This window comes from Doryrhamphus excisus, chromosome 5 (genome assembly GCF_030265055.1).
Source record: "Doryrhamphus excisus isolate RoL2022-K1 chromosome 5, RoL_Dexc_1.0, whole genome shotgun sequence".
Taxonomy (NCBI): domain Eukaryota; kingdom Metazoa; phylum Chordata; class Actinopteri; order Syngnathiformes; family Syngnathidae; genus Doryrhamphus; species Doryrhamphus excisus.
The window spans coordinates 22,405,251-22,430,821 of record NC_080470.1 but is presented as its reverse complement, the minus strand read 5'-3'; the positions used below and the strand labels follow the sequence as shown (position 1 = coordinate 22,430,821).

Genomic DNA, 25,571 nt, shown 5'->3' with positions numbered 1-25,571 from the left:
ATTAGAGCCCTCTAGACATGAAATGACACCCCTATAATCATGTTTACACTCCTATTACCCAATATAGCAGGGATTATAATAGAAAATAATGACATAAATATAACTTGTGCTTGTGTGCGTTGCTGTAACTGTGCTCCAGTGCTGGGGGAGCTGATTGGAGGGTGAACAGGAGGTTTATCTTGGCGTAGGTTACGGCTGCAACAGGAACCTATGTTCAGGATTGTTATGCCTATCCATTCATTCATTCATTTTCTATCGCTTTTTCCTCACGAGGGTCGCGGGGGATGCTGGAGCCTATCCCAGCTGTCTTTGGACGAGAGGCAGGGTACACCCTGGACTGGTCGCCAGCCAATCACAGGGCACATATAGACAAACAACCATTCACACTCACATTCATACCTATGGACAATTTGGAGCGGCCAATTAACCTAGCATGTTTTTGGAATGTGGGAGGAAACCCACGCATGCACGGGGAGAACATGCAATCTCCACACAGAGATGGCCGAGGGTGGAATTGAACCCTGGTCTCCTAGCTGTGAGGTCTGCACGCTAACCACTCGACCGCCATGCTGCCCTGAGATCATTCAAACCTGCAATAATGCATGTTGTTGCAGCCATCAAGTCTGGTGCTTGTGTGTCTTGTGTGTCCAACATTAAAGTAACATTACTGACACCTACATATCTTTGAACGCGTCTTCTGCATGACTTATATTTGTATTTGACTTCATTAAGCCATTTTCATTTTCACAATTTGCTAAAATATTTATTTCTTTTTTACTTATAATTGGCTTTAGTTAATTCACAAAATGATTTATGAATTAAAGTGCAAAGTGGCAAAGGATTACTGTATATCCAACTTTGGCAAGATAGAATAAAATGAGTTCCGGAAATCAGCGTTTCTTACTATTTTGTACAATATTGCACGTAGCAAAGTATTCAATTTGCTCTCGAGTGTATCATTCCATATTCTCTGCAAAATGTAACAGCCTTGCAAAAACAGAGGCTCCCCTGTACTCACATTCGGAAGATACAGTAGGTCGTGTATCAAAAAGTAACAGAAAATGCTGATTGCCGATTGTTTTGGAGTATTCTTTTTCCAAGACCGCACAAGTCCACGGTGGGCCAAATAGACACACTATTGTTGGTGGGCTCGCACTCCCGCATACCAGATTCAGTCCACAAGCTATCTCGGAATGCCGCACCTCCTGGTAATCTTGGCTGAGCCTTGATCTATGCAAACAGCGGGACACTCGCTGTGTTATCGTCTCCAAATCAGTAGCCTTACCACTGCACGCGTTACATTGTTGACTTTGAGCGGCATGAAAACACAGCAGAAGTCCACATCGGAAAAAGTTACTTCTGGTTTTGCAAAATCATAGTGCTTCCTCTTTTGTGACCAAGTGGAAGTGAGATGGGAGTACATGACATCACTCCAAAGCCTTGAAAAGGAACATTTTGTTGTTGCACTATGTTCAAGTCTGATTTCCTTCCAAAACTTGACAGTTTGTCAGCTTTGTGATGACTTCCTGCTAATGTCAGGGATATTTTTATACTGCTTTCTGACTGACTGATCAATGCTAATACTCGATGTGCTTTGGAAGGGTTTTCATGCTAACACAATGTGTAATGTGTATCTACTTCTCTACAAAGACATCATCTGTTCCAGAGTCAAACTGTCACCATCATGAAACTTTTTTATTTCTTTTCTTCTTTATTAATAATTAAATAGTATTTCAATAATTAAATATTAAAAAAATTAGTTATAGTTGTAATAATAAAATATAACAATAACAATAATTATATATTATTTTAATTAATGAATTTATATTATATTTATATATATTATAATATCAATAATATCAATGATATTATATGATGATATAATATCTATATATGATCATTATAATAATAATAAGCGCAATACTAATAATGTTTTATTAATAACATTAAAACTACTGCACTGAACTACATATCAATTAATAAATAATGATAATAATAATAATAAAAACATAATGGAAATAAAATAGAATAATAAATAGAATATTTTTAATTAATATTAAAATCACTGCAGTGCTATTTAGATTAATTATTAAATAAGTAAATATTAAATAATCATTAATTCATTTTAGAATCATGAATGATGAAAAATAAAATAATAATACAGAAATTATTGTTATTATTAACATTAAAACCCATGACACTGCATCTTACATCAAATAATACATGTATTCAAAAATAATAGTAATTAAAGTGATGATATTAATAATAATAACAATAAATGAAATGTTTTTTAAATAAAAAATAATATTAAAACCAGTGCACTGCATAGTAAATCAACTAATAAATATGTAAAATGGATCGGACATGTAAAATAATAGTTATAAAAGTAACAATAATAATAATAAATGAAATGTTTTTAAAATAAAAAATGTAAAAACATAAACGTAAAACCATGTCATTTTTTATAGCACCTACATAACAGATAGATATAGATAAATATAATAATAGTAAAATAAATAATATATTTAATTTTTTTATAATATTAAAACAAAAATTAAATTAATTTATGTTTTATTTTAATAATACATAAATAATAAAATATAATAAATAAATAAATTATATGAAAATATATATTAAAAATACACTAATATTAAATTCACTGCACTGTATATACTGTATAAAACCTCAAAATATGTTTTTCTTTGTTAAAAATAAAACAAAAACACGCCTAAACCTGCTTGATCAGTATGTATTTTCCTACTGGGTTTGAATCCACACTACATCTAAATGCAGTTACATTTCGAAGCAAGTGTGTGTGACCTAGCGGCTGTTCTGGTTTAGCAGCTTGCACTTGGCAAGGATCGTACTCTGAGGTGACCTCGCCGAGAACTCGGAGTAACACTTTGTAAATAATTGCACTTTGTTGTTGACGCACCCAATGACTGACACCTCTGTCAGTGCTGTCGGCCATGTTTGCTTCCCATGTGAATGGGGAAATAATAATAAGGTGAAAGTGTACCTGCTCTACGCTGTAGTTTTCATGCCCGTGTAAGGCTGCTGCATGTTGTTGCACATGTTGGAACAGCTGTAGCTAATCAGGCCATAAATCACACAACCCCCCCGCACCTCCTCTTTCTCTCTGTGCTCCTTATAAATCTGATTCGAAAAGCTAGGTAGTCTGATTTTCAATTGCTCGGTGGCCAAATCCCACTTCCATATTTCGACACACACACACACACACAAGTACGAGGTGGAAAGTTACAGCCTCGCGGGCACAAACACTGTGAACGGAATTTATAGTGAGCCATGAGTTTAACTGTTAAAATGAAAAAAGCCACAGCAGCCCACACCGGGAAGGCCATATATATTAAAACACTACAGAGGGCACACCAAGGTCAAGGAAACGTGAAAATAAAGCCAAAACATAACAGAACAGAAACAGAAATAGTCCTGAATTAGCTGCTAATGTCAAGACATGAAGCGGCAAAAGGAGAAGTAACACCCCACACCTGTAGGTGGTGCCAGTGAGCACCACCAACAAGGAGACGGAGAAGCAGCCATATTACGTTAAATGACATATTTCCTGGATAATGTCCCTCCTCACCCAACAAGGGGTGAGGAGGGACCCAAATGCACACATTTCAGAGAAAAGTACTTTTACTGGTATGTGTTGATAGGCACCGCCATTTTGTTTTCACATGGAAATAACCATTGCTGGGCTTACCACATAAATAGGCATGCTCGGGCTGGGTGATACTGCAAATTCTGGTATCAATCCAAGAAAACACAGGGTAAGTACTGCCTATCCCGCGTTTATATCAACAAACTTACTTGTGGACAATTTAACCGCATATAAATACAAGACAGGGGTGTCGCTGACTTTTTTGTCAGCGGTCTGACAAGAAACAAGAAAAGCACCAAAAACATCAAAAATACATTAAAATTAAATAAACATTTTTTTAAATTGTTTATTGTTTATTGTTTATTACAAACATTTTTATTAGCATAATGTGATAATAATATTAGGAAAAAATATAAATTTTTACAATAATTTCCACAATAGTTCTCACAGTACTAGGAACAAAACAAAGAATAGAGTTACCGATTTTGGAATATTAGGTTGGAAAAAAGTCAAAAATAAAGTCAAAATATTATGTTATGAAACAATTCCAAGACAACAGTTGACATATTTGTAAAATTAAAAAATAACAACAGCAAAAATAGTTATATAAAGTAATAATAGTAATAAAATAAAAAGTAATAAAATAATAATAAAGTAAAAATAAGTTGTAAAAAGTCATAATACACCTTTAGCACTTAAAACACAAAGCTGTTTTTTTTAAAGCAGGCTATTTTTTTGTTAGGATATCTACATGGGTTGGCTTACAACATTTTTTAAAAATTACAAAATTGCAGCTTGTTCAATGTTGAATAAAAAAACAGGAAAATTAGAGCACAAACGTAAAAAAAGAGAGAAAAATATATTAAGAGTAGACACAAATCACAAAAACATACAAATATTAAATGTTTTGCAGCTTTCAAACCGGAGTACACGGAGAAAACCCACGCATGCAAACATGCATGCAGAACATGCATGTTTATACATGGAATTGAACTCGGGTCTCCTAGCTGTGAGGCCTACGTGCTAACCACTCGGCCGACTGTAATATTGTGGTCAATTTATTTTGCATTATTTTCTCTTATATGTGCTTTCTGCTGTTTTAGTCTGTTGAATGATGAAATTTCCTGTATCGTGTGTTCTTCTTCTTACAAGCATTGGTAAGTCCTTTTGTCATCCATGGCTGGTTGTTTTTTTTCTTTTTCTTCTTGGACATTTCTCTCCAGGGACAGTTCTCATCGTACAGCTTCATATAAGTATGTAGAAAGTATTCATGTGCTTCATCCTCATCATTAGCACTGTACACAATCCCATTTTTGGTCTTCTAGATCCTTCTTGAAAGCGTAGACACTGTCCTCTGAACCTAGTCTTTGGACAGTCTTCAGTCTTTTTTTATAATGATGGTTGTAAATTGTGAACACTGGAGGATAATCACTGATGTCCTTAATTAGCAGGCCACTATTGGTATTCTTATCAAAGCCATTGGTGAATATTTTGTCCATTAAGGTGGCACAGTGGTCTGTTATTCTACTTGGTCTGGTGATTTTGGTAAACAAACTTAAACTATATATTGTGTCAATAAAGTCATCAATGACCTTGTTATTGTGTGGATTCAGAAGATCAAGTCTGAAGTCTCCACATATGAAAATAGTTTTTTGACTATAGTCTGAAAAGGTAGTTTTGATCCAATCCTCAAACATTTCTATCCTTGAATTTGGAGTTCTTGACAATATTTTAGAATGTATTACCATTGAGATCTGTCAATGGTAATACATTCTAAAATATTGTCAATGGCGGTTGACATGTTCTTTACCACTTTATAGTTCAGTTGTTGGTCCAGATAGGGCGACGACTCCTCCCCTGGTTCAGCCAAGTTTCAGAAATTGCGATTAAGTACTTTGAAGGGTTCATTAAATAGATTGAAATAGTTTGATGTTGTCACAATTTGTGTACATGCGTCTGTAGTTTATATGAGTGATTGACAACTTGTTGCCGACGTTAAAACTATTATTGTATTTCTCCTCTGTGTAATAACGACCGTCTTTTCTGATGTGAGAGAAAAAATTGGTTTGTGATTTGTGATGACATCTTGTGTCATACTGATGTTTCCACGTTGGAGTAATCCTTTGTATTTTTCCATATCCTTGATATTTTTGACAACGAGCACTCTGGCTTTCATTATCGTTTTTTTGAAGGTGACCCTCAGTATTGCATTACTCTCCTGTAATTAATTGTTCCCCACATTCAAATCTTGGACCTCCTGCATTGGGGTGTCCGTGTTGTGATCCATCTTTTCTAGTTTCTGCTCCATATTTTCCAACTTCTGTACCTTCCTGTCAATGTGATCCAGCCTCCGGTTTGGGTAATCCAGCTATGTCAGCAACATGTTTATGCCAATATGCAAATCTTGAATTCACAATGTATTGCTTTTTTATATACCAGTGGCGTCATTAGGCCTATTGTAGGGGGGCTTCAATCCCCCTAAAATGTTCTTAAGTCCCCCTAAATAATTTGATATTTTTTATAGATTTTTTCAATGTTCTTAAGCCCCCTTAATAATTTGATATTTTTTATTGATTTTTTTTAAATCTCATAATTAAATTTCATAATGGGGCAAAAGCAGACTAATAAGAAAGCAAATACTAGCCTACTTCTAATACCACTACTAGTAGTAGTAATAATCAGAAGAAGAATAATGATGATAGTATTAATAATAATAGGCTAATTAATAATATAATAATGATTATTATATAATTGATCACTGTCCACTGGACAGAATGGTTGCAGAGCTTGAGCAGCGGTTTTGCAGTGTAGATTGTGTGTACTTGTGTAAATTTAATGGGGGCCTAAAACAATTGAGTATCTCAAGTAAATATGTCCAAAAGTGGGAAAGTCATATATATATCCCGGTTCTTGTTTGTTATTTGGATTTTTTTATGAACTACATTCATTCATATCCTGTGCATCTCCAGGGGGCTAAGCCCCTCCTGTCCTCAGAACCTAGTGGCGCGCCTGTTATATACTAAGTAAGGGCTGTGTCCCTTGTTTCCTCTTTTAGAGTGTTTTGAAAACTGTTTTCTTTTCTCTCTTTATCGTGAAATGTTCTTCTTAGTTGGCTCGTGTAAGCGAACGGACGCCATATAAGGCAGTGACGTCACCAGTCGTCAGCGACCACCGGTTGCTATGGAGCAAAACTACTACGAGAGACATTTTAGGACATTCAAACCCCCCCAACCTCCCACGCGACCCCTCCTTGATGTGACGTCAAAAGAAGCGCGACATCGTGATTCGCTAGTGCGCTTCTTCGATACTTATTGAGGGGAGTTTTCGGGCGGAGTCGGTCTCGATAGAGCGAGTGAGAGTGAGAGAGAGGGGGAGAGAGAGACAGAGAGAGAGCTCGTCGAGGAGAGAGGACGAATTGAAAAAAAAAGAGAGAGAGAGCGAGAGAGAGACAGACCAGCTTGAAGTGGTGGTGCGGGCGCTCAAAGTGTCCTTTTCGCAGCAGCAGTCGTCTCCTCCACCGCGCACAGAAGAGTCGGGGAGGGTTGAAGAAAAATAAAGAAGAAAAAGTTGGATCGTGTCCGGGAGTTGTCAACATGTCGGGGAATAATAAGGACACCGACGGCGGCTGGAGGAAATTTATGTGGAATTCCGAGAAGAAAGAGTTTCTGGGGCGTACCGGCGGCAGTTGGTGTGAGTGCTACTACTAGCTTAGCTTCTTCTACTTCTTTTACTAGCTTAGCTTCTTCTTCATGTTTTACCAGACTGGCTGCTGCTGCTTCTTTTACTAGCCTAGCTTTTCTTTTTATTTGAAGAAGCTACGTTTTCTTTGATGCTAACTTTAGAATGTCATGCTAATCTCTAAATATGTATTTCCTTTCACCTCCATTTTCTGGCGTGTTCCGATCAGGAAAGCAGCACCTGTTCGAGCATAAGGCTGCGTCGTGACTTGTTTTGTTTTTTTATTTTTTTTAGTCTGCCCCCCTCCCTCCCTTCCCCCAAACCCCAACCCATGTCTCTTTTTGCATACAAAATTGCACACTTGTTTGATTAAGTTAACTCTTACCTTTTTAATACTGCGATGATTCTGAAGCAAGACTGTTAGATGGAAGGTTAATGGCGATGAGTAAAAAGGCGTCGCCCCTATGAGCTGATTGATTGGAAAATCAGCGGCGATACCAAATGGAAAAGGTCACCCCTGAAGGACAGGCTTCTGAGCCTAGCCGGGACTTTTTCCCACTTGAGCCGATGGTGAAAGTTGTTTAGTGGGGAGTTCAAATCCCTCCCCCAGCTGTACGCCACATGAGGAAAAACCTGCCATTGATCCGCTGCTTTGCAATAATTGCCGTCTTTGACGGACCTGGCTATGTTCTTAATGGCCGCCTTTCAATAAAATATCACTTTCGACATCCCTCTGTAGTTTTTGTAATTCTAGCATAATGTGTCGGAGTTTGTGGTTGGCCAGAATCCCAGCGAGTTGCATGTTAATCATATTTTCGTTATTGGAAACGGTGCTGTCGAACAGATCACGACTCACATGTCTCTCAAGGGCTGCCCCCCCCCCCCCCATCTCCATTGAACACACTAGCTTCTTTTTCCTCTCCTGTTCAGAACAGGAAGCATCGCTCTTTACCGTGTATTTACTACACAACATGTACACGGTTCGTCTTTAGTAGCCACAAAACGTGACACTGAACGCAACAGGTTTGCCACTGAACGCACCACGAAGCGCGGCGGTAAAATGACAGCAAAGCAAGATGGACGTTGCCTTCTTTTTTGCTTTTAAACGTCGACTGCAAGACACTGGCTGCTGCTGTTCAAAGTCGACAGACTGTCAGTGAACACACCACAAGCAGGGCAAGGCTGGGGTTTGTGTGTGTGTGTGTGTGTGTACTAGTGTGAACTAGTGTGAACGTGGTGATGGCTTGTTCACCACACACTGCTGCTGCAGTCTGTCGGGGGAGGGGCTTTTCCATTTGAGTTGTTCCAGGTTGTTGTGCCCGTTCCAGTGGTGGGTAAACACTGGTGACGACTTCACCTGAGAATCGTGTAGTTAAAAGTGTACGGATTTGTTTCTTTGCTGTTGGGAGAAGCACAGCGTCCAGAAAACATTTCTTAAAAAACCCTCAATCACGTCGTTAGCAGTAACAGGCACAATGACGCTTTCTTTGATACTCTAAACCAGAGATGTCAAACTTAATCACACAGGAGGCCAAAACCTACAACACTTCTTTAGGTTGTGGGCCGAACTGGACATTTTTACATGTCTATTCCGTCTGCGAGAACTTTCTACTTTCCGATATTCCGTGGATCTCCAACTGAGGTTGTTTTGTCGTAGTTGTTTGTTTCAATAAAGTTATTGTTGAGTGATCACCTTTTCGTCATTCCCCCAATGTCTGGGCAAAAGCTACATTTTTACTTTTTACTGATTACTTTTGACTGTCCTATGCCTCTTTAAGGTATTATTTAGTACAAACAGAGTTTAATAGTTAAAGTGCTGCCATTTTTAGTTGTGTAAAGTTCAAATATTTTGACTTTTTGTGTTTATCTGGCACCCTGATTAAGAATTGTTGTGAATTTTGTGCTAAATACTTTGTTACATAAGGTCTGCAAGAAGGTCCAACATGATGCAGTGCCGCGGCCCAAATTTAGCCCCTGGGTCTTGTGTTTTACACGTGTGCTCTAAACCCAATTATATACCTCACAGTAATTAAACACATTTTAAATTACACATACAGTTTACACTATTATGCAGTTACACATCATGCCTTGCCAGAGCATCTTCCTGCTGGAAAAAGATGAGTGAATTAAGTCGAGACAGCGCCCTCTGCTGGATTTGTAGCTACAGTGCAGTAATTATTTGTTTATGGTGGTTTTATGGTATTGCTTCCAGACTCAACTATGATAAGGATATGATATGATAAGTGGAATGCTTTTGAGGATAATCAGTATAGATAGTGGATGGAATATTTTTGCTTTAACATTATTAGAGCCCTTTAGACAGGAAATAACACCCCTCTAGTCACTTTTACGCTCCTTTTAGTAGACATAGTAAGAGAAAATAAGACATACGATGCACGCTCGTGTATTGTTATAAATGTGTTTCCTAGCCGAGTGGGGGGGATGATGGAGACCGAGACGCCGTATCAAGTGCTGAGGCATACGTCAACGTCGCTGCCATATTGGATGAGTCAAAGATGCACTGTAAATGAAGTTACTTATGTTATTTGTCACTTTTATGCGTTGACACCCAAAATAATGTACTTGGGGAAACAGTTGGGCACAAAAAAAAAACGATTGTTTTTGTACAATGCGATTTGTGATTGTTTTGGTGCCTGTCTCACAAGTATATTAGCTATACCGCTCGTATAGGAAAAACCTGGGGTCACAATGCACGTGAAGTATAGCGACACAGTCGCTATGTTCAATTGATTCCCTCATGCTGCATCTTCTTACTCACTGGCAAAGCAGGTGTGTTAAGACGCGGAGTCATGATGCAACCTACTGTACGGATTTGGAATGACAAGCTCCACTCCCAGATCGTCCTGTTATGTGTTTATGAACGAGGGTCAACATGTAGCGCCAAATCTAATCAAATCACTGGATGTCCTTGTGATCGTTCTACTGAGCATGGACAACATACTGTAACTTAGTTGTGGCTGATAACATGTAAAAAAAAAAGGCGGGTAGAAGGTGTTGTGACAACAAGAGAGTATACATTATATGTTTGAACATGAAATAATGTGAGTTTACATTGTGTATTTGTGTGAGCGTAGCTAAAATGGCTGTACAGGTAGGGAAGCCTTTGGTCTCATGTTCCTGAGTAGTTGCAGTAGCACGCTAGGATCTGCGCTACTTATCAGCCAACAGTCAGACCGGGGGGAGGGTGACTGTGGGTTAAACCTGCGCTCGGCCCGTCTAACTGGTTCCCGCGGGCTCGGCTTTGTAAGTGGCAGCGGAACTGGAAGGACGCCATGACAACAGGAAAGTGATCAGGGATGAGGATGAAAACTTGTGTGTCTGTGTACTATATACATACAAGACCGCTAACTCTGTTTATTTCAAGTTGTAGCAAGAGACATTGCTCAAGCCTGCTTTCTGTTTATTTAAGCAAGCCACGCCCTAGAAGTCTTTAGGGGATGCCTGGTTAATATGGTAAATATTTTCATGGTATTGCTACTACAACACCAAGTTTACCATGCACTCGTTCACATACATTTGGACCACCACAAATAGATTTGGCGCTACCTGCTTTCCAGAGTTTGTAACGCACCTGGTCTGCCGGAGAACAAGAACATGTAGCAGGAGGGAACAGTGGTGACATGTAATTAGTACCCACTAGATATTCTTTAATGGCAAATCTTTTGAAGAGACTTTGGTTGACTCCGACGTGAACGCAGGTATCGCTCTTCTCTGCAGATGCTACTGTGGGTGATTTTTTTTTGTTGCGAAGTAAAATACAAAAATTCAAAAAGTCTAATTCTAAGGTGTTGTGATATAGCCATCAGTATTTTTTATTAATATTTTTATTTAATACAGGACAGTGCTCATTATAACCACTTACAGGCTGTAAATGAGACTCATTTTAGCACATTATGCTATTTTTTTTTCCCCTGAGGCAGGAAAATAAAACATGTGTTAATGTAATATTGGTACTGTAATGTCGAGTGAGACACAAGCACCAGACTTGGTTAGATTGGTGGAACAACAGGCTTTTATTGCAAGTTTGAATGAGCTCATCACAGGCACAATAAATAATCCCTAACATAGCAAAAGCTGCTGCTGCAGACGTAACCCATGCAAAGCATTTCCGGTCCGTGACACAGTCAACTCCCTGGCACCGGAACACATTGACAGCCACACACAAGCACTCGTCTTAATTATGTCATATTTTCTCTTATCATGTGTACTATATTGAGTAATAGGGGTTATAAAAGTGACTGTAGAGGGCTCTAACAATGTTATAAAGCGTATTAAGGTCGTACACAGGTTTTCTATGCTGTAACTATAAAAATACTCTATTTATAAATAAGAAATCCTACTTTATGGAAATTGATTTAGCATGGCGCGGTCTGGACCCAATGAAAGGCGATAAAGAAGAACACCAAACTCCATTTCAATGCACTGCAAATTTTTGGACAAAATTGACAAAAAAAGTAATTTAGTGAAAAAAAAATTAGATTTTTTTAATCTTTGATTTTTTTTTTAAAGTTCATAAAATAAATATATTAAAAAGTAAAAATAAAGTATGAATGAATTCAAATATAAATACAGATTTTTTTTATACGATTAAAAAATGTATGTATGTCTAAAAATTTGTTTTGCTTTTCATGTTTTTCATGCATCATTAGTCATTATGTCCCCCTACGACCACCACCTCAAATAGATTGCAGTCCTGCAGAGTAAGTGCACTTGTTTTGGAATTTTGCCCAAAACAAGTTAATATGAGCAAGCTAAAAACGGACATCATAGGAAATACCCATGGGAAGTTTGGGTAGTGCTTTAAATCATGAAAATAGGGCAACAATTACATATTACCATCAGTGTACGTGTTAATGCATGATCACAGCATGTATATCAAACCATACAAACGTTGTTAGAGGGTTTTTTAAGAGGTCTTCATACTGAAAATGGGTGTATCCCAATGATGTGCATTGTTAGCCCAATGATATGCATTGTTGGCTAACTCATATTAACTTGTATTCTCGTTATAATGCATTTTTAATGTTTCACATAATGATTGTGAATGATGGGCAAAATAAAAAAAAGTGCAGTTCCCATTTTAAAAGCATATTTAAAAAGTTGTTTTCTATGCTCAAACTACAAAAATATTACAAATAAGAAATCCTACTTTTATGTAGTAGCCATGGTTAAACAAGTATTGTTTGGATGGGAGTTACAGCAGCAAAAATACTGTTTTGAGTTATGCGTAATCTATTTCCAATGTTTCAATTATGCAATTTTTTCTGGATGATAATTGTCCCAAAAATGATGAAAACAGTATTATTGTGTATTTTTTTGATACTGCGAGTACACTGTATCAATCAACTTTTACTTTCGAAAAAAAAAATCTATTTGTCATTCTGAATAAAAAACCTGGAAATACTCTAAAGGTCAAATTGTGTATCAATGCAGACGTACACTTCCTAGATTCACTTTTAGCAGTGTTGTGTGTGGAATATGCTCATTACATTTATTGATGTGTAACGTTTTGTCAGACTTTGGTCAAAGTACGTACACGTTTGGGATGCAGCAAAATGCATTTGGTGCAAAGAGGTGTTTTTTCTTGAGGTGTTCTACTTCGGGAATTAGCTTTTTCATGTCACAAAATGCGCAAATCGACTGAAATTGATTTCAGATTCTGTTTTATACACAGCTGAAGAAATCACTCTCTCGAAGTCCTGCCTCTCCCTCCTGGGACAAAGAGACTAATGACGATGGAGGGTTCATTCACTTGCTCATTCCTCTATAGAACCAACATCCAGGTGTTGAAACAGATTCACAGAGTGAGAGAGCGGAGAAGAACAAACAATATACCCATCCATCCATCTTCTATGATGTTTATCCTCACAAGGGTCGCGGATATGCTGGAGCCTATCCCAGCTGTCTTCGGGCGTAAGGCGGGGTACACCCTGGACTGGTGGCCAGCCAATCACAGGGCACATATAGACAAACAACCATTCACACTCACATTCATACCTATGGACAATTTGGAGTCGCTAATTAACCTAGCATGTTTTTGGAATGTGGGAGAAAACCGGAGCCCCCGGAAAAAACCCACAGACGCCCAAGCGGGGAACCGAGCCCAACTGTGTGGCCAACATGCTAACCACTTGACCACCGTGCGGCCCCATGTCAATATATCAAAGCCGACTAAATTGACTCTTTTCTGTTTATCGTGCAGTTACTTTATGTATTGATTACCATGACAGGCCTAGTGCTAACTCTGTTGGCATTACTAGTGTGAAACGTGGTGCGTTATTATGCAATGATATCTCGATGGCTGTCACCCACTCACCAGCTTACTCATACAGAGGGGGAAATTTGTAGTGCAACCAAGTCTTTCGAACGACTCTTTTAATTGAACGAGAATTGATTCGCAGATACTCTTTTGAGTTAAAAGTGTGGTTTTCCAGTCATTGATGTAGAAGACAAGAACATACATGTTAAGTGTATGTTATGTCGCACAGCAAAGTGTTTGTCCAAAGAAGGAATGCAAATGTGAAAGGTTTCAATCCACACCAGAAGAACGTGAATAATGCGACTTAAAAGTGGGACTGTTGGCTTAAGCGGAACAACAACCACTGTTTCCATGCCAAGCCGGTTCCCAGTAGTGACACTGGGGTGGGGGGTGCTCGTGCGTGGAAGCTTGTTCCAATGGCAGGAATCAGCATGACTCATCCTCAACTTCTCTAAATAACCCCCAACCGCAACAGGAGACCACTGGAAAAGTAGGACCTCGCCATAGTAGACGAGAAAGAGATCCTCATGACAGGAACAATTAGTCCCCCCCACAAACCCCGTTTGGGATTGTCAATAAGTCCTTTCAGGCTTGTGTTCTCATGATGTCCTTAATTAAAAACAGCTGTTTGGAAGTCACAGATTCCTTTGAGAAAACATGCTACTGTCCTATACATAGACGAAGGACATCCCACAAAGGCTTGGTGGGGGCTGATGGACGTGGACACTTCGCATGTCATCGCTGTCAGGGCCATCCAAAGTGTGGCCTGGAGCTGTTCTTTGGTTTTGGCGTCTCTTGCGTCTCTTTAGGAACATAAAGTTGAAACATTGAAAAAAGTTTGAGAAACAAAGTTGTGATTTTTGGAAAGTTATAACGTTAACCAGAATAAAGGAAAAGTAGAAATAAAGCTTTTGAAATAAAGCGAGAATGGAAAAACAGCTTTTATGTAAATAAAGTCAAAATATTACAGAGAAAAAGTTATTGTAATGGTGAAACGTCATAGTTTTCCCAGAATAACGGCGTAACATTGTGAGAAAAAAATGTAATTTTAGTTGCTGTAGTCGTAGCATGGGGCTACACGGCGGGGGAGTTGATAGCATGCAGGCCACACAGCTAGGAGACCCGAGTTCGATTCCACCTTCGGCCATCTCTGTGTGGAGTTTGCATGTTCTCCCCGTGAATGCCTGGGTTTTCTCCGGGTACTCCGGTTTCCTCCCACATTCCAAAAACATGCTAGGTTAATTAGCCACTCCAAATTGTCCATAGGTATGAATGTGAGTGTGAATGGTTGTTTGTCTATATGTGCCCTGTGATTGGCTGGCCACCAGTCCAGGGTGTATCCCGCCTCTCACCGAAAGATGGCTGGGATAGGCTCCAGCACCCCCGCCACCCTCGTGAGGATAAGCGGTAGAAAATGAATGAATTAATAGTCGTAGTATTATAAGTCAATATTAACCAGAATAAAGTCAAAATATTATAGGAATAAAATAATTACAAGAAGAAAGTTGAATTTTTTGAAAAATTGAAGGGAAAAAATGTAATTTTTTGTAAATAAAAACCTAACTTAAAAATTAAGAAATTGGTATTCTAACAAGGGAGGAAAAAAGTCACAATTTTACAAGAATATATTAGTTTATATATTATGAAGAAACCCATTTTAGTAGCAAGAAATATGTTTATTTGAGAAGCAAACAAAACAAGTAAAGTTTTTTGAGGTTGGGGAAAAAGTTACTATATTATGGGAATTATGGGAAGTCATAACGAGAAGGAAATATTTGGATAATGAAGCTGATACTAATAATAATCTTTTTTTTCTATATCGTGATGCATGCATTTGTTTCTTGAAATCTGTACTTTATATAATTGCATCCTTTGAGTTCTCACTATGTGGCAAGATGTTGGATGTCCCTGACTGTTCTTCTTCTTCTTCCCCACAGTCAAAATCTTTTTGTTTTACGTCATCTTCTACGGGTGCTTGGCCGCCATCTTTGTCGGGACCATTCAAGTGATGCTGCTCACCTTGAGCGAGTACAAGCCCACCTACCAGGACAGGGTGGCCCCCCCAGGTATGAAACGACACACCCCCTGTCTGTGCTGTGCTTTTGTTTTGGATCTGAGACAGCTTCAGCCATTTTGTCCTTCACTGCCATTCAGAGCAAACCCCCAGTCCCCCCCCCACCCCACCCCCTTGCGGGCACCCTCCCGTGGGCGGCTCACGTACATGCACGGGGGATCCTCATTGTCGTCGTGTTGCATAGCAATCTTTCACGGGGGAAACAGAGCTTGTGGTATTTTTAGCGGACATTGCGGGCGGGTTGACTTTACCGCCTGTCAGTCTCGCACGACTGTTCATCGTCACTAAAGCAGCGACTTGGCTTTCTGGCAGAGTGGACTGATAGAGGAAGGAAGCCGAGGGAAGTCCCCCCCCCCAACACACAGACACACACACACACACACACACAAGCGGATGCAAAAGTTTCCATTGTGAAGGAGTCACACCAGACGATAGCGAGGAAGCACCTTTAGCGGTGGTCCCTCCATGCTCACCTCATCTTCTTTCCTCTCGTCGTCGCAGGCCTGTCGCACACTCCGCGCTCTGAGAAGTCTGAGATCTCCTTCAACATGAGCGACAGTAAGACCTACACGACCTACGTGGAAAGCATGACCAAGTTCCTCAGCCTCTACGACGACGACAAGCAGACCGACACGCTCAAATTTGAAGATTGTTCAGGCAAGTTGAAAAATGGATGTCGCTATCTTAACGCAGCTGATGTCACGTGTACTGAGCGATCAATAATCGATTAATAATAACTTGGGGTGTCACGAGACAAGACGATACATGAGATTAGGTCACTATAAGGTGGTTTTATCTGGATTATAAGTGGCTCCGGAGTAGTCTCACAATGCCAAAAATGCATAATTAGGTAGAAAAAAACATACATAAGTCGCACTGGAGTATAAGTCGCATTTTTTGCGAGTAATTTATTTTACAAACTACTTGACAAAGCATTATTAGACATGCCCTGTAGACATGACAAAACACGACTATAGTCACATTTATACTCTTTTTATTTACAACATATTGCGCAACTGCAGGGTCTTGAGACACATGCTAACTCGCAAACTAGAGAGCTAGCGACCTAAACGGTAGCCTTCAAGTTATTTCCTTTAAACTTAAATAGCCAAAAACTTACCACTTCCACACGGATATGGAGGATAACTATTAACAGTTATTTAACCTTTAACATGAACATTAATCAAACGTAATAATTTGTTCTGGGTACATGATACCATACAGCATCCATATCAAACTTGCGCGGGCCGCACTAACATTAAACTTTCATATCAAGGCGGGGGCCTCAAACTAGGTGTTTGAGACCCCTGGTCTAACATGTCTACGAGACATGACATGGATTACCTTTCACCCGCCATGGAGACTGAGCCGACATTCCATGGCTGAAAAAAAAGGTTCTCTCATTCTGTGTGGAAGTGGTACGTTTTAGTCTTTGTCCTGCTTCCACCCTCGGCTGGAAACACTTTTAATTTGAGAATAAGTCAATTGTAGAGGCTAGCTGTTTAGCTCAGTAGCTTGCTATGCTGGCGTCGGCCGTCTGTTCTGTCCCTGCAGTGATCCTATAGCTTGGGGAATTGATGTAAACAAATTAATTCATACATTAATTGATTAATTTTCTACCGCTTATCCTCACAAGGGTTGCAGGGGGTGCTGGAGTCTATCCCAGCTGTACTTCCACTCTGTATTTGGCCAATGTAGTAGATGCTCTGTATGACATACAATAGAATGGGACACAAACGTTAGCAACACTAGCATAGCAATGTGAGCTACAGTGCTAACAGTACATTTTAACATCAACTTTTGTGCTAGATTAGCATGTTCCCTGAGGAAGAACTAGTTGTTGCAGTTGGACAACATAGTTTCATTTTAAGATAAGTAGCGAAGCCTCCTTTGATGCAAAGCATATACACGGGCGGGATCATGTCGCTTGGCATTGGATTTGGACCTTGTTACTGTTGGAAGGTCATCACGACCTTGGTGCATGATAGGGGAGCCTAAAAGAAGGAACTGTCCTAATGAATGCATCAAGGAAAGGTAGTGTTGTCAGAACATAAACCTTTATATTCACGCACCTCCTCGTGACCTCCTTCAGCAACACCTGAGGTGTACAAGGTCCGCGACAGCAGCCAAGGTCAGCGCAACGCCTGCCGCTTTCGAAGGTCCTGGCTGGACATCTGCTCCGGCGCGACCGACACCACCTTCGGCTTCCAGGAAGGACAGCCCTGCATCATCGTCAAGCTCAACAGGATCGTCAACTTCCGGCCCAAGGTGAGCAAAGAGACAACTCAGACCCAAAATACACCATTTCATAAATCATAAATGGCTGCTATCAGGGGAACAGGAGTACAGAGCGGAGGGAGCCACCTGCCGGGGCCCAGCAAGGTGCACTGTATTCGGGCACACGCACCGAGTAGCCGTTGTGAGGCCACGGAGGTCTCTGGCAAATATTTAGCACTTTTCAAACGCAGTGTTGTACCGATCACTTTCAGGTGGCTGGGAAGTTTTATGTGCATGAATTATGAAAAAAAATATGATTATGAGTATGATTGGGTAACCTCACCTCATTTTTTATTTTTAACACATTTCTCAGTATGATGTCATAATTGCCTCATAATTATTATGCACCCCTAATTTATAGTCTTACACTATATTGGGTAATGGTGTAAATGTGACTATAGGGGTGTTATATCATATCTAGAGGGCTCTAATGTCACAAACCGTACTCAGAAGGCTTATGAAGAAGGAATTCCACTTTGTGGTATTTGACTTCTCAAAGTAAATAAGGTCAATAAATGCATGGTTTCTGTACTTTTGTGTTATTTCATATGCTAAACAGTTGAGTCATGTGATGGAAGCGCATTTTGGGATTTGTGTTTTTCAGCGGAGACTTCCGTTGGACTAAAACTGACTTGTTCAAAATTAACAAAAATTGAATTGTGGTTGCAAACAGGAAGTAGAATTGATCATATCCCATATATGAGTCTTTGATATATTTAGCAGAAATACTACTACGGTAACAGTACTTTTGGCCACCCCGTATTGTATTACAGCCAATATTCACTGATAAAACATCAAATTCTGGAAAAAAGATGGTAGAATCCAAGATGGGTGTCTAACAGTGTGTCCTCTTTCTTTTTTTTTTAGGCTCCGACCCTCGCGTCGCTAGCAGATGAGATCAAGCCCAGAGCAAACGCCAACTCCATCCCCATTTTCTGCAAGAACAAGGTTGACTCTTGGCAGTTGTTTGAAGACGGGGGGGGGGTGCCCAAATGTTTTCCAACCAGGGCCACACATTAAACGTTAAATTTAATTAAATTTAATTAAATTTGTTGACTCGCTCCATTCCTGCTGAACAGATTGAAACTGTTAGCCCATTTTGTAGTCCCTGAAACGGTACCATTCCGAAATACACAGTACTTTCCAGTACTTAACCTTGGTATTCATTGACTTGAATGTTAATACGTAACTAGGTGTTCTAAAATTCTTGTAGAATTGACAATTAAAGCATCCGCGGGCTTCATAACGGGCACCCCCGCTTCAAGAGGATGTTGTTCTTTGAGAGGTTTTTCATCGCCTTTTTCCTTCTTTCATTTTTTCAGAGACCGGAAGACGTCGGAAAGATCCATGACATCCAGTACTTTGGCTTCGACGGGAGCTTCCCCCTCCAGTACTACCCTTACTACGGCAAGCTGCTGCACCCCCAGTACCTCCAGCCCCTGGTGGCCATCAAGTTCAACGTTACCCACAACCAGGAGGTTCGCATCGAGTGCAAGGCGTACGGCGCCAACATCGACTACAGCGACAAAGACCGATATCAAGGACGTTTTGACATCAAGCTCACAGTCAGCTCATGACCTCGGTTGTGATCAGCGCACCGTCGCTTTAAAAGTCAAGTTTAAACAAAAAAAAGAAAAGGCAAAAGCAACTCCAATGTAGAGCAAATTGAGATATTAGAGAGAAAAAAAAAACGACAAAAAACACCACTAGTCTTTGAAGATTCATACTATACAGGACCTCCACTTAAATCAGTGTGCTTCACACTAGGCTTCTGTGTGTGTGTTGAGGCTTAGAACGTAGTAGCAATAGCGACATATTTATTCTACTGTACATGAATATTCCTTGAGCCATGGATTACTGTCAAAACTGCAATTCCACTACTACTGACGTGTAGCGAGACGTGTTTGTGTCTTGTAATCTCTCCGTGTCTTGTCCGCTTTCAGTGCTCCCGGCGCGCGGGTGTGTTTATGCGTGTGTGTGTGTGTTAACGTGCTCCGACTAACTGAAATACTAGCGTGGTACAGAACCTCTTTAGGAAACGCTCGACACGATCAAGTTGACTGTGGGAAGGATCAGTTTGTACGCCTTTTTATTCCTTTGTCGTTCTTTTCGTAGTTTTTAGTCGAGTTGAAGCGGGCGTGGCCCACTCTTGAATGTTTTAGCCATTTTCATGGTGGAAGAATTTTATATTTATGCAGTTGTACATTTTTTTTTCTCACTCTATATAAAACGTGTCATGTTTCAATCCGATACCAAAGTCACTGGTGAAAAGTTGAAAGAGTATCCAAGGCAATGCAGTATCCCGTGTTAGAAGATGTTCACTTGCCGTGAGAAGAATTTCATGTTGTGGGGGTGTAAAAAAAAAAAAAAAAAACCAAACCCATCAGAACACTTTGTCCAGAGTCGTCTTGTTACTTTATTTAATCTGGCTGAAACAATAAAAGAAAACCGAGATAAGGTCTGATGTGTGTTTGTGGTCATCCATCCAAGATCTTAAAGAAGTACTGCACCTGTGGAAGACACGCATGAGCCCGGTCGGCCCGGTTAGTTTGGACTAACGGTGAACAAGGAGGCTTTATGCCTTCAGATCAGCTGGATGGGTCAACAGTACACAGCCACCAGCGCCCCCTCCCCCTCCATCCCCCTAAACAAAGCTTTTGTTTCAAATCCCTTTGGCCAATCCATTCTTGTGTTCCCGTCACACCGTGAGAGATCTGAGGCGGGCCCGGCCCACGCCTCGGTCATGGGACACGTCTGAAAGGCCCATTTGCACAGAGGCTGGGAAGGGTAGGGGGACAGGATGCCTGTGACTATTCCCATTCATTCAGGTCACTCTCTGGGCATTCAATACATTGGAACCGGACCGTTCAGGTTGTCTTAGGAAAACATTTAGCCTCTCAACCGAGCAGGCTTCACCCGTTCATGCTCCAAGACTAGATAGGACAGCTCCAGCATTAAATAGAGATGTGCTTTATTCAGACTGCAGCTGTCCTATCTAGTATTTTCACTAAAGTGTGGACAGTTTAAGAGCTGCAATATCTACCTTCCAAAAGTGGTACCACAATATATTCAGACTGCAGCTGTCCTATCTAGTATTTTCACTAAAGTGTGGACAGTTTAAGAGCTGCAATATCTACCTTCCAAAAGTGGTACCACAATATATTCAGACTCTAGCTGTCCTATCTAGTATTTTCACCAAAGTGTGGACAGTTTAAGAGCTGCAATATCTACCTTCCAAAAGTGGTACCACAATATATTCAGACTGCAGCTGTCCTATCTAGTATTTTCAAGTGTTGACAGTTTAAGAGCTGCAATGTCTACCTTCCAAAAGTGGTACCACAATATATTCAGACTGCAGCTGTCCTATCTAGTATTTTCACTAACGTGTGGACAGTTTAAGAGCTGCAATATCTACCTTCCAAAAGTGGTACCACAATATATTCAGACTGCAGCTGTCCTATCTAGTATTTTCACTAAAGTGTGGACAGTTTAAGAGCTGCAATGTCTACCTTCCAAAAGTGGTACCACAATATATTCAGACTGCAGCTGTCCTATCTAGTATTTTCACTAAAGTGTGGACAGTTTAAGAGCTGCAATATCTACCTTCCACAATACTGTATTGGAAATGTGGTGTTCAAGATGCTGAAATTTTGAAAAAAAAGTAATTATTCAGACTACAGCTGTCCTATCTAGTATTTTCAAATAAGTGTCAAGATATGCCACAGATAGTATCAAAAGTGTGTTGTCTCTGATGCTGGAATTTGGACGGTTTAAAAGTGTTCAATAAAGGCTAAAGACGTCCTATCTAGTGCTTTTCAGCATTTTGAAGTGTCAAGAGATGCCACAGTGTATTGGAAGTGTGTTATCCTTAATGGTGGAACTTTAAATAGTTTAAAAGTGTTATATCCAGGCCAAAGCTGTCCTATCAAGCACTTTTCAATATGATTAAATAAGTGTGAAGAGATGCCACAATAGTGTATTGGAAGTGTGTTGTCCTTAATGGTGGAACTTTAAATAGTTTAAGAGTGCTATATCCAGGCCAAAGCTGTCCTATATAGTACATTTCATCACTTTTAAATATATGTCAAGAGATGCCAAAATAGAGTTTTGGAAGTGTGTTGTCGCTAATGATGGAACTTTAAATAATTGAAACAGTTTTTAAAAAATACTCTATTCAGGCCAAAGCTGTCCTATCTAGTACTTTTCAGAATGACTCAATAAGTGTGAAGAGATGTCACAATAGTGTATTGAAAGTGTATTGTTGTTAATGCTGGAGTGCTTAAAAGTGCTCTATTCAGACTAGAGCTGTCCTATCTAGTCTCTGAGCATGAAGCGATGAAGGCATACGTCTTGTAAGACAGTCGGGTAGAGGGCAGGGTTTGACTCTGTATGAGACCAATAACACGGAGTATTAGCGTGTTAGCGTGCCAACGCCACCACCCACCTCTAAGACGGCGTCTTCAGGAAGGTCTGTGCAGTGGACGGCGTTCTTGACTTTGTCCGTGCCGTAAAGAGCACGCAGCGTAGTAGGACGAAGGTGCCGCGCGATGTCCTGTAGAAAGAACAACATTTTTCTCCTTGAGTCTCCAATGGAACTCATTTATCCCACTGACCTTGAACTGAGCAGGGGTAAATACTGTTAGTAATGAATCAGTGAGGTGTTGGAGAGTGTGTGTGTGTGTGTGTGTGTGTGTGTGTGTGTGTGTGTGTGTGTGTGAAGGACAATGTCGATGTAAATGGTTTAATGGTGTTTATCATTGTGTATGTGTGAGGTCAAATGTCAACATCACAAGAAGGCGCCTTTGTTGTAGGAGACAATGAAGGACGTAAGCCAAGGTGGACTAGTCTTCCTGCGTTTATGTGACTTCCTGCCTGACACGATCTGGATTTGCAGACGACACGCCCACTTTTTGACTTCACATGATTCTTTTTTTTTTTTTTCCCCTCAACGGCATCACATGATCTGCTTTCCACGACTCAGCGATTGCAGTGTGTCCTTTCAGGTTTCCTCTCCTGCCAAAAACCGTCATTTATCAGGCGTGTGTGACTCACTTCTGCTTCTGCTCTTCTCCCCCCCCCCCCCCACCTACCCGATCCCCTCCCCCCGGTGGGAGGGCTTTCATTTCCTGGAGGCACAAAGTGGCCGAGCGAGGCCGGCTGTGACCTTCACGGAAGGACACATGCTCAGGATGCTGCCTGTGGAATGTTTGACACAGCCGCCATGTTGGAGCCGTACCAGCAACATTACCTACTCAAAAGGTGTAAAAAGTGACTTTTTAATTGCTTAGGAGCATCAAAACACGATAAAATGCTGTCTACTTTGAGGACAAGAGGCTCCTTTGTCAAGTTGAAGGAACCCCCCCCCTCCTTATGTCCTTATGGACATGGATGGTTCCACCTTGGACCCGCCCCTAGCGAGATGACAGATGCGGCCACTCTATGTATACACCCACCGGTTATATGGCGAGTTTTTCAAGGCTCACGGCATAATCAGCACCCGAAAAATAACTGAATTGATACCTAAAGGGGTCTGATTAATGACTTGGCAACACAAATGCTACAATGGGTTTGAGCCATCAGTGTTAAAGCTACAAACCCAAAACCTAGTGTCCCCGGTGGTGCTTAGTTAAAGCACTGATACTTATTGTGGGACATCAGAGACACAAAAAGGTAGTAGTATCCAGCTTAGAGTTGGACCACATGATGGACAGTCATCATATGCATTAAGTACTAATACCATAGACACAGCATAGACGTAAACAACACACTAGCTAGTATTAGGACTTAGCTTCCGTCAAACATGGCGCCGAGGAAGACAGACATGGAGATGGAGTAGATGGAGTGTGTCTCCAAAGGGGGAGAAAGGGAAGGGGAGGAGCGGTGTGGCGTAATCGTGTTAGTCGTGTCATTGTGATGGTTGTGTAATTGTGTGGGTTCCTCCTGAGTGACCTTTCTGACACAACTTTAATTACATTGTGCAGAGTGAGCGGCGTCGCGCTGGCGCTCCACCGATGATGGCGGCTTTCGTCAAAGCATGTGTGCGCACACGCACACACACACGTACATACAGTTTTTTTATGTATGTGCAATAGACAGGGTAAAATGTAAAAAAATACAACTACTATGCATTCTAAGTAATTTGTGTACTATTATAACTTAGTCACACACACACACAGAGGTCAGTACAACCTATTCTCACCATCCCATTAATCCTCTCTAGAGGTCACGACCTTGGCAGACAAAGAGGTGTAGAGCAATCACTACTAGTATCTAAAAGAGACATAACAACACCCTCTTTATTCGTCACACTGAAGCTGAGCTCTGACTTATACGATGTACGTCAAACACAATACCATCATTTCTAAGTAAATACTATTACCAACAATATACATGCATTAGCCCTGTCAAGCGATTAAGAGTGTAATCAGATTAATCAAAACATTTTTGTAAATGAATTAATCATGATTAATCGTGATTAACAACTACTTTCAAGCATAGTTAAATAGCATTATCCAATTATTGTTTGTCTTTGCTTTTCTGTTGATTTAGACCACAAATAAAGACTTTGTGGGCGGCACAGCGGTCGAGTGGTTAGCGCGCAGACCTCACAGCTAGGAGACCAGGGTTCAATTCCACCCTCGGCCATCTCTGTGTGGAGTTTGCATGTTCTCCGGGTACTCCGGTTTCCTCCCACATTCCAAAAACATGCTAGGTTAATTGGTCACTCCAAATTGTCCATAGGTATGAATGTGAGTGTGAATGGTTGTTTGTCTATATGTGCCCTGTGATTGGCTGACCACCAGTCCAGGGTGTACCCCGCCTCTCGCCCGAAGACAGCTGGGATAGGCTCCAGCACCCCCGCGACCCTTGTGAGGAAAAGCGGTAGAAAATGAATGAATGAATAAAGACTTTGTTGTGATTTTCAGAGTGTCCATGAATGCATCCCGCCATGATCTAGTGCCAATGAGGAAGTGTCGTTCCGATGACTGTATATGGTGTTTGGATTGCAGCGCTGTTGATGTGTTCAGGTCAGAATAAAGTTCTAAAAGAAGGTCAGACTCTGTGTGACTCTGCTGGCAGCACACCACAAATACATTTGGACCGCCGCAGATAAATGTGTAGCTACTAGAAAACCAAAATGTGATACAAACAAAATATTCAGACCAATAAAATATGGTGTATGCACACATTCACGCAATTTGTGGTCCACTTTGCGTAGAAGGGTGCGTATGTTGAAGAAGCTGACTTTCACGGAAACGGAGGTGGAAATACTGGACAAAGTGTCATCAGCGGCATATCAAATAAAACATACCGAGGCAAACCTAAACAACAGAAACAGAGTTTTCCCCTCATCCGGTCAAGCGAGTGTGCAGGTGTTCCTAATGCTATGACCTCACCCATGGATACTATTCACCACGTACGCACGTCCAACGCCAGACAAAATGAGTTTTTCCTCGCCCTCTCACGTTTTCGTGTTTTTGCGGTCATAAAGCAACAGCAGATGGCCCCTGGGGAGAGGGTTGCTAATGTACTGGGGGGTAGGAGGGGTGTAATCAATAGTCAAAAAGCCGCTGCAGATGGAGGTCATGTGATATGGTCAATTAGATCCTCTGTTACAGCGACATGCTGGAGCCACTGAT

At 40.6% G+C, this 25,571-nt stretch overlaps 2 protein-coding genes across 2 annotated transcripts in view; one reads left to right on the top strand and one right to left on the bottom strand.

Moving 5' to 3' along the window:
- The first annotated feature begins 6,976 nt into the window (after nucleotides 1-6,976).
- On the top strand, nucleotides 6,977-20,314 carry atp1b1a (ATPase Na+/K+ transporting subunit beta 1a). Its single transcript, XM_058072725.1, has 6 exons — nucleotides 6,977-7,312; nucleotides 15,518-15,646; nucleotides 16,156-16,311; nucleotides 17,747-17,922; nucleotides 18,799-18,879; nucleotides 19,254-20,314. Exons 1-6 carry the CDS (start codon nucleotides 7,216-7,218, stop codon nucleotides 19,506-19,508), a joined length of 894 nt encoding a protein of 297 aa, XP_057928708.1. The 5' UTR covers nucleotides 6,977-7,215; the 3' UTR covers nucleotides 19,509-20,314.
- nme7 (NME/NM23 family member 7) overlaps nucleotides 20,311-25,571 on the bottom strand; it is an 18,597-nt gene continuing 13,336 nt past the window's right edge. The window contains exons 11-12 of the mRNA XM_058072721.1: nucleotides 22,376-22,483; nucleotides 20,311-20,441 (exon numbers count right to left, since the gene is read on the bottom strand). Of these exons, the coding sequence (XP_057928704.1) occupies nucleotides 20,409-20,441; nucleotides 22,376-22,483 (141 nt within the window). The 3' untranslated portion in view covers nucleotides 20,311-20,408. The remainder of the gene's footprint in view (nucleotides 20,442-22,375; nucleotides 22,484-25,571) is intronic.

Bases quoted from the DNA above. Each gene is read 5' to 3' on its own strand.
- atp1b1a (XM_058072725.1), top strand. From the start codon at position 7,216: ATGTCGGGGAATAATAAGGACACCGACGGCGGCTGGAGGAAATTTATG. The intron at 16,312-17,746 runs GCAAGTTGAAAA...GACCTCCTTCAG, and splicing joins CAAATTTGAAGATTGTTCAG to CAACACCTGAGGTGTACAAG. The intron at 18,880-19,253 runs GTTGACTCTTGG...TCATTTTTTCAG, and splicing joins CCATTTTCTGCAAGAACAAG to AGACCGGAAGACGTCGGAAA.